Below are 19,368 nucleotides of genomic sequence, written 5' to 3' on the forward strand. Positions count from 1 at the left end.
CTCTTGAATATTATACTTAAAGTTTCTGAAGAAAACTGCCTGCTAATAAACCTCACTGAATAGACCACAGCAGCCTCTTCTGTGAAGTAGAAGGACCAAACATAGTAACTGTGAAAGATTCTTCCAGCTTTAAAATTTTGTATCCCTATTTATATTGAATTTTCAAGGAAAGTGCATGTTAGTTAGCCTCTCTAAATGGGCCTTAGTTTCCTTAGCTGGGGAGGACTTCTTAGGCTCTGATTCTGTGATTCTAATATATTATAAAATGTCAGTGACAACATATTGTCACCAAAATTCCTCATGTATATCATAAAAATTCTGTTAATGTGGGCTAATGGATTTATGGATGCTAAAAAAAATTCTTTGAAGATTAATGATTATTTGACATGAAATTGGAAGTTTGAAAAGACTGTCTTTTCTGATCTTGCTAACATTTTCTTTTTCACTTATCATTACAAATACACCTTGAAGCTCATTGGAATATTAAGTGCAAATCCTCCTCTGTATTCCAGTGGTTATGTTCTTTAATAAAATATTTCTGCCTAATATTATAATTTTCAAAACACTTTTACACAGTCTTATTTAATCCACACAGTAACCCTAAATAGTCACTGTAATTTAATTTATGTTTTACTAATGAGAAAGCTGTTGATCAAAGAAGTTAAATGAGTTGTTCAAGGTCACATAACTATTAGGAGTCAGGATTTTAATCCAGGTCAGTTTTTAGTTTCTGTGTTTCTTTTAAACTATTCCACATTTGCCTTTTCACAGCTACCATAGTCAACATTTGTAAAAACTTAGTTATGTAGTACAGTATTTATTCTATAAACATTTGAATTCTTATTATATGCCTTGTCAATAATTTTGTTATTTTTACAATAATTTTTATATGTTGAAAAATGCTTTACGTTTACAGAAAGATGCACTAACAACACTCTTCTGTTTTAGTAGCAATAATTATTATTTGATTTATTGACGTGAATTAAAATTTTTACTGAGGTTTTCCCAGTTTATACTTATTCAAGAACAAATGCGAAATTGTTTCTTGTTATTATAATTATTGTTACTGAAAGTTTATTGCTTTTTTTTTTTTTTTTTTTTTTTTTCTTTTTGCGGTATGCGGGCCTCTCACTGTTGTGGCCTCTCCCGTTGCGGAGCACAGGCTCCGGATGCGCAGGCCCAGCGGCCATGGCTCACGGGCCCAGCCGCTCCGCGGCATATGGGATCCTCGCAGACCGGGGCACGAACCCGTATCCCCTGCATCGGCAGGCGGACTCTCAACCACTGCGCCACCAGGGAGGCCCCTATTGCTTTTGATTTATGTTTGATTGTGTTTAAAAATTAAATTTGGAAATAATACACATGCACCTGAAGAATTCTGTTGTTTTCCTCCATCCATGATTCTTAGTAAAAGCAACTCTGAGCTAGCCTTTCACATTTCAGAATTTCTCATGCACATAAATCTTAATATATTTTTTCAGCTCTGACTTGTTTATACCTACAGGTCTGTTCATGTGTATGTGTGTGTGTACGTGTATAATTTCAAAGTGAAATGCATTTGTCTTCATTTCCTTTTACTCTTGTGCCTAAGGAAAGAGATGTTAGGGTTGTCTTTAAATCTACAGAAGAGAGAGCAGAAAAAATGGGGTGCAGTGCTAAGCTAGCAATCAAGGTTTTGTTTCTGTCACTAGTTTAGGTAACTCTTGCCTTGGTAATCTATATATTCTCATAATGATTTACATCCATATTTTATAGTTCCCCCTTTAAAAACTACTTTTGAGTGCCTTACGTCCTTTTTGATGAAATATTAGAAGTTCTTCTTTTTCACTGTGAAATTTATAACCTCATTTGTAGTTAGTTTGATACAAACACTTGAATAACAGTGAGGGTAACTTGTTTTCTGTGTCACTTGTCTGATTTTTATAGGAAATATAATGGTCACATTGAAAGTAAGCCACTAACCATTCCAAAGGATATTGATCTTCATCTAGAAACAAAGTCAGTTACAGAAGTGGATACTTTAGGTAAGGGAAATCTGGGTAAAGTGTTCTGTAAATCTCAGTTTTATATTATGCTAGTGAAAGTACTTTATCTATTGTTGTTAGATTTTTTTGTTTGTTTTCCTAATCATTAAGTCCATTATATAGACTGAAATCTTTCTCAGAACTTTAGAAGCTCAGAATAACTTCATCTGAATTGAATTTGTCTTTCTATCCACCTAACTTGTAGTAAGCCTTATTTTTCCCATTTTTTAGAAGAGGCTGTCTTACACAAGTTTGTTACACAGTTTTTGTTTATGTTGAAATTACAGTCAGTTTTCAGTATCTCAAGTTCTATTCTAAATTGTCATCTACACCAGTTTACTCGTTTTATAGTGTTGCTTGCAGAAATGCATTTGTATGTTTGTATTAAACTACCTGTATTTATAACAGTTCAACTTTATGCTGCATTTAGTGGAAAGGAAAGTGGTTTTAGTATGATGAATTAGATTAGGAATAGAAAACTTCATTCAAGATTTATTTTTACCCATTGGATACCTCTGAATAAGTCATTCAATTTTTTCCCTGTATATCGGTGTTTATAATTGTATAATAACTATGATGACTTTAAATTTAAAATGAAATTTATATGAAATTATCCAGATCCTAGAAGAGAAAGGCATCTAAGGTGATACTGTTTAGAACACTAGTTTTCAAACCTGGCTGAATGTCAGAATCACCTAAGCAGTTCTTTAAAAATAAAGATACCCCCATACCTACCCTTGGAGATTCAGTAGATCTAGACTGGCTTCTGGGAATTTGTATTTTTTAAAATGTTGCACGTGGTTCTGATTTTTTTTGACCAGGTTTGAGAACTAATGGTTTACATGATAAGTGAGGAATTAAAATAACACATTTAAAAAAGTAATTTTTTAAATTTTTTAAATAGGGTAATGTTGTGTAATGTATCATTATGTAATTTGGTCCTTCTTGGGTTAAGTGATAGCACCTCAGAAAAACCTTAATAGATTCATTTAAGCATCTCATAAAGAATTATTTTGTGATACAAGGTGGCTTCAATACATTTGAAAGTCGATTCTACATTTACAAAGATTGTATGTATATATATGGAAAGGTTGTCCTAGAAGATGTCAGTGAGGAGCAATATAAATCAGTTGTCTGGTGTCATTCAGACTGTTGAGACTGGTTATGTCATCTTCTTTTTTCTTTTAAACTATTTTTCATGCAAAATTTAAACCATGTAAAAGCACTTGAACTTTCTGATTAGTTGTCCCATTTGTTTTATTAATCCTATATGTGTGCTTACTTGTACAAGAATATTTATACACGTTTCCTGATTTCTAAGACAGTTTTTTATTTTTACTAATTAATGTTTATTGAATAGTTATCAGCTAATTAACCTTAATAACAGTTTAAATTGAGTACTTATCAGAAATTGTTATAAGTACTTTATTTGTATAAACTTGCCCTCACAGTTCTATGAGGTAGGTAACTGTTACTGACTTTTTTTTTTTAGCTCATTAGATAGAGGAGTTAAATAACTTGACCAGGGTTACACACTGAATGTGGTAGAGCCATTTAGTGAGAATTAGGCTATTTAAATAAACTTAAAAAATTGAAGTTAGGGGTAATGTGGCTTCAGCTTATTCAGTATTTTGTTTTACTTTTACAGTTTTGAGAACTAACTGCAAATGATACTAGTTAAACAACTGGTCACATAACATTAAGATCATTGTAGTTAATCAGAATAACAGAGAGATATTTTATTTATATTTATGTAATCATCCATGATTGCATGCTCTGTGTCTGTGTTTAGGTAAAAGTAGGTTTTCTGCCTGAACTTTAGGGACTCTCAGAAGGTTAATGCAAACCACTGGGATTGATGAACTCTCAGTTTTCTTTCTATTCCAATATTCTATGAGAGGCATGCATATAATTACATTATTGAATACAGAAAGAAGAATATAATACTTGAGTTAAATGTATAGCCAAGAATGTATAATTTGTTCTTTTGTTGAATGTATATATTATTGATATCCCAATAACTATCTTATAGTCTCTCAATTTGTATTAGCTCTCTATTACAAGAACCTCTTAAAGAATGTAAGAACATTTGAATGTCACTTGGCTGTTTGCTGTGAATGAGTTCCCTGAGGGAAGCCTGTGTGACTGCGGGCAGGCATGGAGAATTAGAACATTTACTTTAACTTTTGTTAATAAAAACTGAAAACTTTTAGTTAAACAGATATTTGTCTGTCTGTTCCATCCATTTCTCCGCTATCCTTCCAGAAAGTTATTTAAAAAGCTCCACTGAGTGACTTTAGAGGGGAGGAGGGAGGTCTACAGAGTAGGAGTTCTGCAACCACTTTAGGGTAAATCTTTCAGAGTGATGTTCAGAAGCTATTAGGTCTAATACAGCAAAAAAGCTAAAGCAGTTAAAATAACTTGAAGGCAAATTAAGTGTTGTTAAATTAAGTTGAAGCAAATAAATAATTTACCCAATTATAAAAGGATTTGGAATTTTTGCTGTCACCTCATAGAAATGTAAGTTTGGTTAGTTTGTTTTGATATTTTAAATAAGTCTTATTTTGAGTGGTATTTTATTTTTAAAACATTTTTTCTGTAAATTCTGATTTCAAAATATCCTCAGGTGTTACATTTTACAACTAAAATTTTCCCAAAGCAATGTAGATCATTTTATTATGTGCCAGTGAGAATGTAGGAAATGCTGTTTTAGTACGTGATATATTTCCACATTTTTAGGAGGCCTTCTACAAAATGATGTTGATATTTTAGACTGCTCCCTGGCAGAAGTAAACCAGCATATCTGAGAAGAAAAGGGATGGAATTATACTTACTTTCAGACAATGCTAATTTTAATGTCAGTGAATAGTTTGTTGAAGTAGTATGGCTATATGGAAAATTGACAGGCATTTCATCAGCTTTTCTTGCAGGAGTAGAAGAGAGAATAAAAAGTACATTTATTTAATTTATTATTTTAATCTGCAGTAACTCACAAAATTACTAATCCTCCGTTAGTATGGTTAATAAATGTGACATAATGTTCAACTCTCTTGCTTCACAGCAATGAATATAAATAAACCTGTAGTACTCTACATCAAGTTGTATTCTAAAGCTAAAATATTATAGCTCAGATTCTTTTTAAAAAAATCATGATTTATAATTTCTGTAGAAGCTGAGTAGTTAAAAAATACCAACTCATTTTTCAATCATATATTTTTAACAACAATTTAAATAATTTTTGGTAATCATTTCAGGTTTATTTTAATTATTTAATTTATGAGGTATTAACATTTAGTTTTGGATTCCAACATTCTTGATCTATTTCCTGCATTTTTAGATTCTCATATTTGCAAACCTTACATTGCAAATCATCAAACAGAGTAAAATCTAGCATGTTTGAAGTTAATTATAGATAAATCCTCCTAAGCTGTTTATGAAAGGTTAAGTAAAGCTTTCTTTCTTACACCTTTATTTTTCAGCATTGCATTACTTTCCAGAATATCAGTGGCTGGTGGATTTCACAGTGGCTGCTACAGTTGTGTATCTAGTAACTGAAGTCTACTACAATTTTATGAAGCCCACACAGGAAATGAATATCAGCTTAGTCTGGTGCCTGCTTGTTTTGTCTTTTGCAATGTATCCTTCAAAACATCATTAATATTAATTTATGAATTTGTTTTCCTTTTACAGCTAACACCATTAGATCTCGTCTCTGATTTAAAAAGGATTTTAGATCATTAGAGAATTTTTCTTTGTTGAAATCCTCTTTATTTAGTTGAAAAAAAAATTTCAAAATAGAGGTAAATAGTTTAAAAAGTGAAATACAAGGAAAGATACCAGTTCCCTGCCTTCCCTTTCCTGTCTGACTCATGTCACAGAGGAGCCACTTTTACCTCTTTTAGGTATTTCTTTTGAGATTTCCTTCCATATGTTTAAATCTTATGTGATAATGGTATTTCTTTAATTTTAGGTATTGCATCTTTCTCCCCCTTCCTTTTCCTTCCCTTCTTTTCTTTCCAAATACTAAGGAGACAGCTTTTTACTTAAATCAGTAGTTGGTTTTAGTTACACCTATGAAAATATTATTGATAGTTAAGCATTGTAGTATTGTTACCCTCCTTGAACAATTTTCTATTCTTGTTGTATCGAAGCTAAACCCTACTACAGAATTCTAAACCTCAGTAGTTCAGATACATCATTTCTTTCTTTTTTTTAAAATTGAGGTATAGTAGATCTACAATATTCTATTAGTTTCAGATGTACAGCATTTTTTACAGGTTATACTCCATTCCTGTACTATACAATATATCCTTATTGCTTATCTATTTTATACATAGTAGTTCGTATTTCTTAATCCCATACCTGTAATTTGCTCCTCCTCCCTTCCTTCTCCCCTTTGGTAACCACTAGTTTTCTATATGTGTGAGTCTGTTTCTGTTTTACATAATATATTCATTGGGTTTTGTTTTTGTTTTTTTTGGTCGTGCCGCTCGACATGCAGGATCTTAGTTCCCCAACCAGGGATTGAACCCACGCCCCCTGCAGTGGAAACTCGGAGTCCTAACCACTGGACCACCAGGGAATTCCCTTTTTGTATTATTTTTTAGATTCCACATATAAGTGATATCATACAGTATTTGTTTTTCTCTGTCTAACTCATTTCACTAAGCATAATATTCTTTAGGTCTATCCACAGTGCTGCAAATGTCAGTTTCATTCTTTTTTTGACCAAGTAATACTCCATTTTGTGTGTGTGTATGTATATGTATGTATATATACATACTACATCTTCTTTATCCATTTGTCTGTTGATAGGCATTTGGATTGCTTCCATATCTCGGCGACTATAGATAGTGCTGCTATGAACAGTGGGATGTACTTACCTTTTTGAATTAGTGTCTTTATTTTTTCTGGATGTATATCCAGGAGTGGAATTGTGGTTCATATGGTAGTTCTAGTTTTAGTTTTTTGAGGAACCTCCATACTGTTTTCCATAGTGGCTGCCAGATAACATCATTTCTATTCTGTGTTTCCATGGAAATATCCTCCTAGAGCCCTCCGTTCTCTCAGCTTCCTGTGTATCTGTTATCCTGGGATTTCCTTCACTATCTTCCCAAGAATTCCCTGTGCCCCTTTTTGGATAACATCATCTCCTCTTCTTTGGTTTACTCTCTTGTTTTGGCAGAGTGCATTCTCCTATAGTGTCTTTAGAAAGTGTGGTACATTTTTTATTTTTTGAAATCTTGCATGCATGAGTTATCTTTATTTTTTTCCCCATATTCAGTTTATATTTTGGCTCAGTACAAATTCTAAGAAAGAAATAGTTTTTCCTCAGAGTCTTGAGCAATTGGATGCCCTCTTGCTCTTGCCATATGCCTCCCCTCCCCCCACTCACATTCACCCTCCAGAAGCTTTTTCCCTTTCACTGGAATCCTTACGGTATTCTGAAACTTCATCATTAACTGTGTTAAGTTCTAGGTTTAGCTTTTAAACTGGAAACTCATTTCCTTTAATACTGGGCAATATTTTTGTTATATTTAAAAAAATTTTTTATTGAAATTAAACATTCTCTCTTAAATTTCCTCCTGTCTGGAGGCAACTTTTTCTAGTTCCTTTCTGTTTGATGTTTATATCCATATTTCCATATGCATACAAGGCCACTGCCTGATTTTAATTTTAGGCTTTAACTATTGTCATTTCACTCTGGAAATGAGGACTTAGCACATCTGCCTGGGTTGTCACCTACCATTGATCATTTCCCATTCACCTTATCTTCTGACTATAGTAATGTCATATTTTAAGGAAATATTCATTATTTATGTTATGATCATTTAAATGCTATTCACAGATAAATACTTGCCTTTTCATTTGCATTGTTTTCTTTGTACATATTGTTAATTCAACTGCAAACTCAGTATGTTCAGAAGCATCGGGTGGTATGTCAGTTTCATCTTCCTGGAGAGAGTTCTTCGGGAGCCCTCAGATAGGCCCTATTCTGGATTGGTTAGGCTTCCCAACTGATGCACAGCTATTCCCCTGGAAGCACCAGTTATTATCTTCTTAGGGATTCTCTTTACATGTCTCAGAATGGGACTCTTTTTCTTAGATTCCATGTCTGCCCCTTACTTGGTTTACTTTCTCATTTTGGTGGAACGTATCCTTCAGTATTATCTTCAGAAAGGTTGTGTGGGAAATGCATTTTTTGTGACTTCACGCACCTGAAAATATTTTTACCCTGCCTGAAAATTAATTGATCCTTTGATTGAGAATGGCATTCCAGGTTTTACATCATTCTCTTTATAGTTCTGAAGGCATTATTTTTCTGTCTTTGAAGTTCCATTCTTGCTCTTCAAGGATTCCAGTTGCCTTTCTGATTTTTCATATGTCCAGTATTTTCCCCCTGTATGGAATCTTTACTGTTTTTTCTTTGGCTACCTGGTATGTTGAAATTTTATGAAGATATGCCTTCTGTTGAGGATCTGTTTTCATCCATTGTGCTGGGACTTCACCAATCTGGAAACTCATATTCTTGACTTCTAGAAATTTTTCTTGAATTATTTTATTTGTGATTTCTTTTTCTTCGTTTTCTCTGTTTCTGAATGCTTATTGTGCAGATATTAGATTTCCTAGACTGGTTCTCTAAGGTGCTTATCTCTGTCTCTCAAAAAATGTTTATATATTTTTGTTGTTGTTGTTGTTGTTTGTTATATTTATTTTTGGCTGTGTTGGGTCTTCGTTTCTGTGTGAGGTATATTTTTATATTTTAATTTTCTAGGAGTTTTTTCCAACCTTTCCAACCCTTTAATTGAATTTTTGTTTTTAATTTCTGCTATAATTTTTAATTTTCAAGTCTTCTTTTTCTTCTGTTTCTATCCCCTACCCCTCACGGGATCATACTTGTTTTTGTTTTTTTTTAAAAATAAATTTATTTATTTATTTATTTTTGGTTGTGTTGGGTCTTCATTGCTGCGTGCGGGCTTTCTCTAGTAGCGGCGAGCAGGGGCTACTCTTCATTGTGGTGCACAGACTTCTCATTGCAGTGGCTTCTCTTGTTGCGGAGCACAGGCTGTAGGTGAGCAGGCTTCAGTAGTTGTGGCATGTGGGCTCAGTAGTTGTGGCTCACGGGCTCTAGAGTGCAGGCTCAGTAGTTGTGGCACATGGGCTTCGTTGCTCCACGGCATGTGGGATGTTCCCGGACCAGGGCTTGAACCCGTGTCCCCTGCATTGGCAGGCAGATTCTTAACCACTGCACCATCAGGGAAGTCCCATACTTGTTTTAAGATTACATTATCTTCTCATGTATGTTTGAGATATTGATAGATTTTGTAAAAGTTTTCCTTCCACCAAGTATCTTTTTACTCTGAGTTGATTTGGTTTCTTTGGTTTGGTCGCTGTCTTTCATGTTAAAGACTTAGAGAGATCTGGTGATCAATATTTGCCTGTTTATATTTAAGTGTGAGGCACTAAAAGGCTGAATGGAAGCTCTGAGCATATGGTGAGGCAAGTTGTTGAATAATCTTGATAGGCCAGAGATCATCTTTTTTAACCTCTCCAAAGCATAAATCTCCAGACTTCTTTTAGGAGGGGACAGTTTGAACTGGTTACTTTTTAAAAGTACTTCCTTTTAGTAAGTACTTAGTTTTACTATCTCCTGTTCCAACACACATATTCGCACTTTCACCCCAATGTAGATAATTACTTGGTATCTGACCAATTCTTTATCCTTTCTGAGAGTTCTGCAGGTTGCATCTTGACTTTCTGATTGAGCTTCCTAATTCTCTTTAGTCATTTACCACTTATCTGCCTTTTGCTTATCTGCTTTTTGCTTCAGATTTTTACTGCTTTTTCTCTTCCTATTCACTGTATTTCTGTACTTAAAAACAAATTTCTTTACTGCCATTTTGGTGGGAATTAGGGAGAGGCAAAAAGTAAGTGGATATACTCAATATGCTATTTCTATCCAGAAGTATTATATTATCTCTTTGGTAAGATTCTCTGTTTTTTATCTTCATTTTTAGGAACCCTGGTTAGTGAGATGTTGGATATCTTTGAATGATTCTTTAATTTTTATCTCCCCTTTCCATTTATTTTGCAGTATTTTCTTGATTTTTCTCAGTTTTCTCTTTTCAGCCTTCTGTTGAATTTTTATGTCATTTTTTAAAAGACTTTTTCTTTTAAAGTTCCATTTTCATAGCACTCTTGTATCATGGATATGTAATATCTTTATTTTTAAGAATATTAATGGCTTTTAAGTTTAAATTTGTACCTTGCATTGTTTATTTTCTGAGTCTCCCTCCTCCCCCTTTTTTGTTTCAGTCTCTACTGTGTTAAAGATTGTTCTTGAATGTCTTGTGGTCTTTGAGTATCTGTTTATATTCAAGAAGGAGAGGTTAAAAACTGGAAGTTTTGTGCACGTGACTGGAGCTTGTTGATTGGTAGACTTTTTAGTGGATGATTGAATAGAGACCTGGAAGTATTCTTCGGGAACCTCTAAATATCAGTGTCCGCTGGTTGTTGGGCCTATCGTTTTCTCCAGAGGAGAATTGTCCATTCTCCCATCTGTGGGATCTAAGTCTGACAACCAGTGTTAAGAGAGCTGATTGGGGAAGAAGGCTCAGAGACTCAACATTCATTTTGCAGGTGTTAATTTAACTGCATGTCTGAGTCCTCCCCCTACCCTTTGTTTTCAGCTCTTCATTGTCACCCTAAGTTTTACATAATACCCCCCAGCCCAATCTTCTCTGGTTTAATATCTTTAAAAATTAATTCTTCTGGGTTTTGCCAGAATTGGGGAAAAGCCATCATCAAATCTCTATAATGAGGCAAGACGGAACATCTGGGAAGTCTAATCACACTAATACAGATATTCAGCCAATCATCTTGTTTTCATACATTTTGCAACCCTACCTTCAGAGATACCTGCTGTCTCCAATTCCTGACTTTTGTTTGTATCATGTGTTATGAATTAATTGGCTTTCTTCTCACTGGGTTCCTCACCTTGTAGATCCAGCATAGTAGAGAAAACTGAAACCTAAATCAGTTACTGCTTGTCCATCTATTTCATGTCTTCCAAAATTTGTTGAAAATTTTTTTCTATTGTCATCTCTTTTCCTATTTGTTTTGAGGAGTTTTACTTTACTTCCTGTGTAGTTTATTTAGTCAGATTTTGGGAGTAAGCAGAATTAATACATATCTTATATCTTTTATTTTCAACCAGAGACTGCTGAACTGTCTTTTAAAACTGTTAGTGGATACCATTTAAAATACATGATATGATTTGACATACGACACCACTGTGCTATCTCTCTACTGACTTTTTGGGATTGATTTAGGTATAATTTAGAGTAGAAGAGCCAGAACAAAGCCTTAAGAGCTGATGTCTTCACAAGTTTATATTGTACTGGGTAGAAATACTGATCATGCGTGTCAGTTGAGAAATATCCCCAGATATTCAGTGTTGTACTTATTCAAGAGCAGATTAAAGAGCAGATTAAATTCAAGGATTTAAAATATTACTATTTAGTTCTATAGTATTAAGTATATGAAAATATCATTTAGTCAGAATAAAGACCATCCCTAGACATCGTCATATGAAACACACTAAAAATATTTTAACTTGATAATTAGCACTAGCTGAATGTATGTCTTGCTACTTTTTTCATACTTTGAGTTTTTATGTTCTCTGAAATATTGTTAATTATGGAATATTCTCATTTTTGCTTCATTCTCTTCATGGTTTGTAGCTATGATGTATTTGTGTAGAAACATGTATCTTGATACCCAGTTTTATTTAATGTGATACAGCCCTTAATACCTACTTACCAGAGAAATTAGAAAAACGTACTTCTTAATAACTACTCAAATTATTGTTTATGTGAATAAATTTTTATCTTTCATTTCACTCAGTAATGCCTAATAATATGAGAGCAGAGGTCCCAAACAGTCTTCAGCACTGAACTGGCTCTGCTTAGTTTTAAGTAGCACGCTCATGAAAGGCACCAAACAATAGCATCCCTGTGGGAATCTAGTAGCTGGCTGTCTCTCCATCCCAGAGAAGACAGAAACTGGTGAAGGGCTTTATAATCCAAGCTATTTTCTGCCAACTTTGACCCTCCACAAAGGGGGTAGAGAAGAAGAAGGAAAGTAGAATTGTGTGTATGATTTTCTTTCGAACTTGTAGCATGTGAGAAAATGACCTGCTGCCTTCAATGGCATGCAGGAAACCAGAATTAAATGCCAGATATCCAGATTAACACCAAGGAAGAGTCTGTTAATAGCCTATCTTTTATCTTAGTCATAACATATCTGGTATGCCTTTCACACCCTATGAACAGTCTAGGTGCAGTGACCTCTGTCTGGCTTCTCTTTATTTTCTTATTGTATGTGCCTACTTATTAGTCAAACACATGTCTCCATTGATTACATAGAACAATGGCTCCACTTAATTCCAGAGTCACACATACATCAGTTGATTCAGAAATTCTCTGCAGTTGTTACTGATGAAATGTCCTTTGTTAAAGTGGTTCCCAAATTAGACACATATAACGTAAATAATTGGTTCACTTCAAAGTGAGGAAGAAAATGGTTTTATTTTTGTGGTCATTTCCCCCCCATCAGTTTTATTTGACATTCTTGTGTCGGACAACAGTTATAATTTTTACATAATCTTGAAAGTTTTAAAAGCACAAGAATGATTTTTTAAAACATGTGACACTAAAATCTTGAACCCTGGAACCTAAAACTGACCCATCCCTTGTCATCAGCTCTGCTTTCTGCTTCAACTGAGTTGTACACGCATCTAAGCTATGACACCTGCTTCCAGTCTTACTCCTAAACCCATACAAATTCTCAACTCTGCTCTCTTGCCCATTTGTCATTCTAACCACCTATTTGTCCAAGTCTGTGTGTTCCAGTTCCACTTATGCCAAGTTACATAGTAGGTAGAAGGTAAGGGATAAAGAAAGCCTTATATTGAGGATGGAGCGGTTGTAGTAATTGTCTTTCCTGTATGATGGCCCATAACATCTTAGAGTCACTGGAAAAATGTCTACTGATTTCATAATATGAAGCATGTAATTTTCATTTATGAATAAAGAAAAGTAAAAAGGTAAAAACGGTGCTTGCAAAAAATCCAGAGATCCTTTGGTGGAAGTAAAACTTTTAAAAATTAAAATATTCTACAATTGATGGATTTCTTTTTAAAAAGAACCTTTTCTTATGAATAAGCTGTATCGCAGAGTAATATTGAGTCAATTACGTGAATTTGAGTGAGAAGAAAGCTATTCTACAAAGAATGATAAAGCTTCTCAGTAGTCCTATTATATTTGGTTAAAGGACTGGATCATTAGTCACATTTCCACAGTGCTTGTATTTTACAATGTGGATGGTTTAAGGTACAAAACCCTATTATGTATGTTTTTAAGGCTGTGTTTTAAAATTTTAATTTGTCTTGGTTGCCAGACATGCAAATTTTATACAAAGCAGAAAGTTGTGAATGGTTTAAATTGAAATAAATTCTAAGGTTTTCTGTGTTAAATATTCAGTTCTATATGTAGATTTGTAAATTAAAGGTCTACAAATTAAATGCTGTATTTGTTCTAAGAAATAGACAACTACAGCAAAGTAGTGCAGCTTAGTCACCTCTTCTGAATTCCTTAAACGATTCTATATTACTGTATTCTTTACAAAAATGTTCTGCTTTAGATTAATAAGAAAAACGAAACACTAAACCCTGAAGTGAACTGCATAAGATATCATGTTTCCTAGTGAGAAAGGAACAGAGTCAAAGCTATTGAATTTGAGCCAAGGTACTTTTTTTGTCTTGAAAATTTGTACATAGCGTGTTGTGTCAAAACTTGATTCTTTAACAAACTTTTGGAGATCTTCTGTGACATTAGTGCTGTCAGATTATTCACCTTTCAGGTCAGAAACCTAGCATTACATAGAGAACTTATATGGGAGATAGGACTTTTTCTGTTTATTGATATATAAGTTAAGTATTACTTTTTTTTTCTTTTAGCTAGGAAATGATAATTTTCCTTCTGAATCTAAAAATGTAAGTGTGATTGTTTTGCTCTATTTTAATCAGAAGATTAATTAATAGTTTTTTGTTTGTTTGCTTTTATTTTTTAATAAAGCCTTGTTTTTATGCTTTCAAAAATCTTTGGCCATCATTTCTTTCCATTATCTGGTTAGATTGAGGCTGGCTGTAAGCTGTTTTGTGGGATGGATTTTAAAGTTGCATAGTAGTTTTTGGCTTATATCTGGGAGAATTTTAACTAAAATAAAGTAATTGAACCTTCACCTCCAAGAAAACATGAAAAAATGTTTTAGTTAAAAATTACCCAAATTTTATTTTGTTTTTTTAACATTTGAAGACAGGATCAGATTATTTTGACAAGGATTTTATTTGGTAACTCCTAAGAATTACTTTATTGTTAGTTTTTAATGTCCATTATGTAGCAGATTCTTGGTATAGTTTCTAGGTTTCTCTTCAGCAAAGTTTAAGAATGCAAAGTGTAATATTTTGAGTATTTCACTTGCCTTTTCTTATGGAAAACTAGATATGTTAGGTTTAATTGTTTGAATAGGAAAAAAGGGTTTTATTTTTTTTTGTTAGTGGTCACAAAAACAATATAATTTTTCACATATTAGAAAATTTTCACTTTACGTGGAAATTGCTTAGTTGAGTGGAAACGTGATCTATTTTAAAAAGGTAATTATACATTTTGTGAAAAATTTTTGAAAAACGTCTGTGAAACCTCTGTGTTTATTCCTTAGGTTACTATACACTAGATATGTATATTGGCAAAAAAATGGGCAACATTGCTTATCAGAATATGATTTCTTTGTATTTCTTTCCTTCTCAAAAGAGCATTTATAAAATATCTTTGAATAATTTCAAGATGTTACAGTGTAGAAGACATTTTCTTAATATGAGAATTGGGTCTTTAAAGCAATGTAAGTTTAAATTATGTTAAAACATCGTAGTGCTTTGACACGGATATGTTATTAAAGTTGTTATCCTAGATGAGGGAAATTTGCCATTTTTAGAACTAAAAATTAAGCCTGTTCACTATTTCAAAGCTCTTATCTCCAGCTCAAAGATAAATATATTTAAAATACTTCCTACCGTGTAAATCTTCCTACCTGTCCTTGATTTTTCTTTTCTGTTGTAATTTTTGTATCTATAAATTTTGGCCTAATTCCAGTTGTGAAATACATTGACATTAAATTAGAACTTTAAAAATGTCAGCCACATGGCAGAAAAAAATATATTCCATCCCTAATATTCTCTTTATTTCAGGGGTTGAGATTTTATAATATAAAGCAAAATAAGCTAGCACCCAAAGTAGGTGGCCCGTTTAGCTAGGACTGAGGGGTTAATTAACAAGGGGGAAAATTATTAAAGAAAAAGAAAATGACTATTTGCATCAATGGTTTTGCATTTATAGTTTTGAATATTTACTAATATAATATTCTTTATGAAAGTCTAATGTACAGGATGATCTATGAAAGTAATAATAGCAAGATAAAGGTAAGGAGAAGCATTTACTCAAGTGAAGGTACTTGGCCATTATTTCCATTAAGTCATAAGTAAATAAGTGTTATATTTTTACCTAGTAAGTGTTTTTTGTTATACATGTACTGATAGAAGCCTAATTTTGGTATTATAATGTTAGTTACATTATTGAGTTGTATTTGTGTACAAAAGGGTTAAAAATAACTATATCTAATTTACTTGGAAATTGTGGACAATTAGTGAAGAAAGATCAGATCAAAGGAAATAGCTCTTAGAGAAATTTTATTTTGAAAGCCATTTCTATAGTATTTCATGTGTAGTTTATTATTTATTTTTCTATATGAATAACTTATTGTTAATAAGCATATTCATGGGATTAGAGAATAAAAGGATGTTTCTTCCTCATTTAGAAACAATCTGTTATATAAGTATTCGAGAAATTTGATAAGTATCTCAACCAGAAACTTTGTTAATCTCTTAGCTAGTACAGAAAGTCTCTATAAGTGATCTCAAAAGAAAGTTACCACAGTTAGTGAGGAACTAAATGTGGTACCATAATGTAGTTATTTCTCCTGTCTCTTTAAAAAAAAAAGCCAGATTTATATTCTGATATGTCTAATGCTAACAAAAGTCTGTCTTCTTTTTAGGAGATTTTTGTTTAGTCTACTACCATGTACTACTGTTTGGGTCTGTTATATATTAATTGAATAAAATACACGTTGCTCTAAAAATTTGGTAGGATAAGCAGTTGAGTTTTGAGTTGAAACATAATGAAGCACCTACAAAATAAAATCCGAGAATAGACTTCAGTTGGTTCAGCAAATCTTTGTGTAACTCTTGGCCAGTGTCTTCTTGACCAGGAATGAACTGTTAAGGGTTGTTGCTGGAAAATACTCAGATTTTTTTCTTATTTTGTAGGGAATGTATAGCTGTTAGAAAAGCTGCCTATTTACTTCTCTATAAAATAGGTCAAATACTTGTTGTATTCTGTCCTGGGTGTATGTATGTCACATCTTTGCCAGTGAAAGACTTAGACTGGATTGAAATCTTAAGGTTTTTATGATCATAGTGTTTAACAAGCATGGGAAGCTTTTCTAATAGTTGGTTAATGTTAATCATCATTAACATTTTACTATTTTAATTCATAGGACATGGAAATAATCTCAGTGCATATGTGTTTTACACTGTGAATTTGTGTGTAGTTTAGGTTCTGTTAAACACTAGGACATAATGTACTTTTTTCCAGAGTGGGGGTACATTGTAGATCAAGATTTTATTAAAATCTAGATTGAATCTTCCAAAATGTTAACTTTTATTAAATACTATATATACATTGTTTATATAGACAAAAAGTTCTAAAAGTGTTGTATTAAAAACCAAGAGTCCCTTACCTTCTTGCCACTTCTCCTGGTCCTGTTTTAGCTGTTTATTCTGGCTTTAAAATTTTTTTCATATTTCTACGTATAATGCTTATACTACTGACACTTAATTCATCACTTGTAATAGTTGAGGATTTTTCTTAAGCTGTCATCCTCTGTTTTCTCTTTTTTATGTTCTTAATATAGTTACTTTACAATTTTTGCTGAAATCAGTTCAGTGATTTTTAAAAATTTATTTATTTTATTTATTTATTTTGGCTGCATTGGATCTACGTTGCTGTGTGCGAGCTTTCTCTAGTTGCGGCAAGCGGGGGCTACTCTTCGTTGCGGTGCACAGGCTTCTCACTGCGGTGGCTTCTCTTATTGCGGAGCACGGGCTCTAGGCGCTTGGGCTTCAGTATTTGTGGTGCACAGGTTCTAGAGCGCAGGCTCAGTAGTTGTGGCGCATGGGCTTAGTTGCTCCGCGCCATGTGGGATCTTCCCGGGCCAGGGCTCGAACCCGTGTCCCCTGCATTGGCAGGCAGATTCTTAACCACTGCGCCACCAGGGAAACCCTCTGATTATTATACCTATATAAGTACTGTTCACATATGTGAGCATTATAAGGTATTATATCTTCTTTTGCAGTTTTTTCATTAATTAATAATTTTTTAAAATTTACTTTTCTGTGTGTTTATTATTAATTCCACTAGCTTTTCAATATAGTTATTTCACAACATCACTTATAATTTGTATTAGTTCCTCTTCCGTCCTACCCCCACCCCCATAGAGATACCCTTCCCAGAGACCTCTGTTCTCTGGCTTTTATCTGGACTGGTTGACCTTTTGGCTTGCTACACAACTGTCATCCTGGGACTTATTTTTGTTGTCATCCTAGGAATTCCCTTTGCCTTTCTCCCAAGTTTAATTTCCCATTTCTAGGAATCAGTGTTTTTCTCTTTCTTGGTTTGTTCAAATGTTTTGGTGGAGCTTTTTGCACATGTGAGGTAACCAGTTTTAGACTTTGCAGTTTTGAAAGTGTCTTAATTCTCTGCTCTCATTTATTTAATTGATATTTTGGTTGAATAGTGAATTCTGGGTTGTCAGTATTTTTCTTTGTAATTTTGCAGACATTGCTCCATTGTCCTCAGTGTCAAAAGTTGCTGTTAAGAAGTACAGTGTCATGATGTTTAATCTTTTGCATATGACTTGTTTTGCTTTATTTTTCTTTTCGGAAGGTTTTTACAGTCTTCTCTTTATTTGTCTGGTTTTTGAAGGTTTATGATCATGTGCCTTGTTGAGAATCTTTTTTCATTCTTTGTGCTGGGCTTTTGGTAGGCTCTTTTAATTTGGAAACTTCAAGTTTGGAAATTATCTTGTACTATGTCTCTGATAGTTTTTTTCCCTTCTGTAATCCTCCTATCCCCTGTTCTCTTTCTCCCTCTCACTTTTGTTAGTTGGATATTGTGCCTCCTGGATTGATCATTTCATCACCTTTTCTACTTTCTTATATCTGTGTCACACTACAGTTCAAGGTAGCTTGTATACTCGGCAAGTGAGTTATAGTAGTAAGTGCTACGAGTTCAAAAGGGGAAGGGAATGGTCTGGGCAGAAGAGGTAAATGGTAAGCTTCGTGAAGGATGTGGAGCTTGAGCTGAGCCTTTGATTAGCTAGAGGGAAGGGAAGAGGGTAGTTCAGATAATAAGTTATGATCCAAGACAGTATAACTGTTACATTTAGGCAATGGTAAATACACTGTTCTGATTTAAGTGGAGGTTTGGGGACTATTGAATGAAAGCTTGAACATATGGGCGTAGCTAGATCATAGTATTACATATCAGAATATTGTTTGTGTGTTTACAGTGTGGGTTATGGGAAGGTTTTGTTCCAACATAGCTCAATAAGTAGTTGGTTTTAAGATTTATCTACTCTTCAGTATGAATTCAAGATGTAGGCATTATAACCTGGGTTTGGTTGCATCTAATTTTGTTTTTTTTTTCCCTTTAGTGTTGACATATTTTGTAATTTATTTAATAAATCTGTGGTAAAATTTGGCAGTAGGTATAATCTTTGAGAAATTTCATTTTGGTCATTTGATATCACTTTTGGCTAAAGGTGTTATTTTGCTTTTTAGTGTAAGTGAAGAAGTTGGAAATTGTATCTTTATAGACTGTAGTATCCATTTGCAGTAAAAATGAAGCAGTGTTTTTCCAACCTGGGCTTGGGGCCCTCAGGCAATGAGAGAGATCATAGCTAAATCTCAAAAGCATTTCATTTGTGGTTTTGGAGTTTTTATGTTTTGTTTTTAAATCTTTTTCCTTTTTCCCTGTTATCTCCTAATATGTAAGCTCTTCGTTAGAATGCCAAGAAAGAGATGGACCTGTAATGTTTGATAGTAGTAAAATGAACCACTAGCTTTGTTTCTTTTATTTTTAAGTTTCAGAGAAGAGATAGATGAGTAAGG

General features: G+C 33.4%; 1 protein-coding gene across 6 annotated transcripts in view; it reads left to right on the forward strand.

Moving 5' to 3' along the window:
- Positions 1-19,368, forward strand: part of TMEM161B (transmembrane protein 161B) — a 71,111-nt gene that overhangs the window by 34,360 nt on the left and 17,383 nt on the right. For 3 of the 6 annotated variants that reach the window (XM_082620455.1, XM_082620454.1, XM_082620459.1), the window contains 2 exons: positions 1,927-2,024; positions 5,504-5,660. In XM_082620455.1, the coding sequence (XP_082476581.1) occupies positions 1,927-2,024; positions 5,504-5,660 (255 nt within the window). Of the gene's footprint in view, positions 1-1,926; positions 2,025-5,503; positions 5,661-19,368 lie in introns of those variants that run through there. The other 3 variants (XM_082620457.1, XM_082620456.1, XM_082620458.1) reach the window with 2 other exon arrangements.

This window comes from Mesoplodon mirus (assembly GCF_964341445.2).
Source record: "Mesoplodon mirus genome assembly, chromosome: 5".
NCBI classification, from domain to species: Eukaryota; Metazoa; Chordata; class Mammalia; order Artiodactyla; family Ziphiidae; genus Mesoplodon; species Mesoplodon mirus.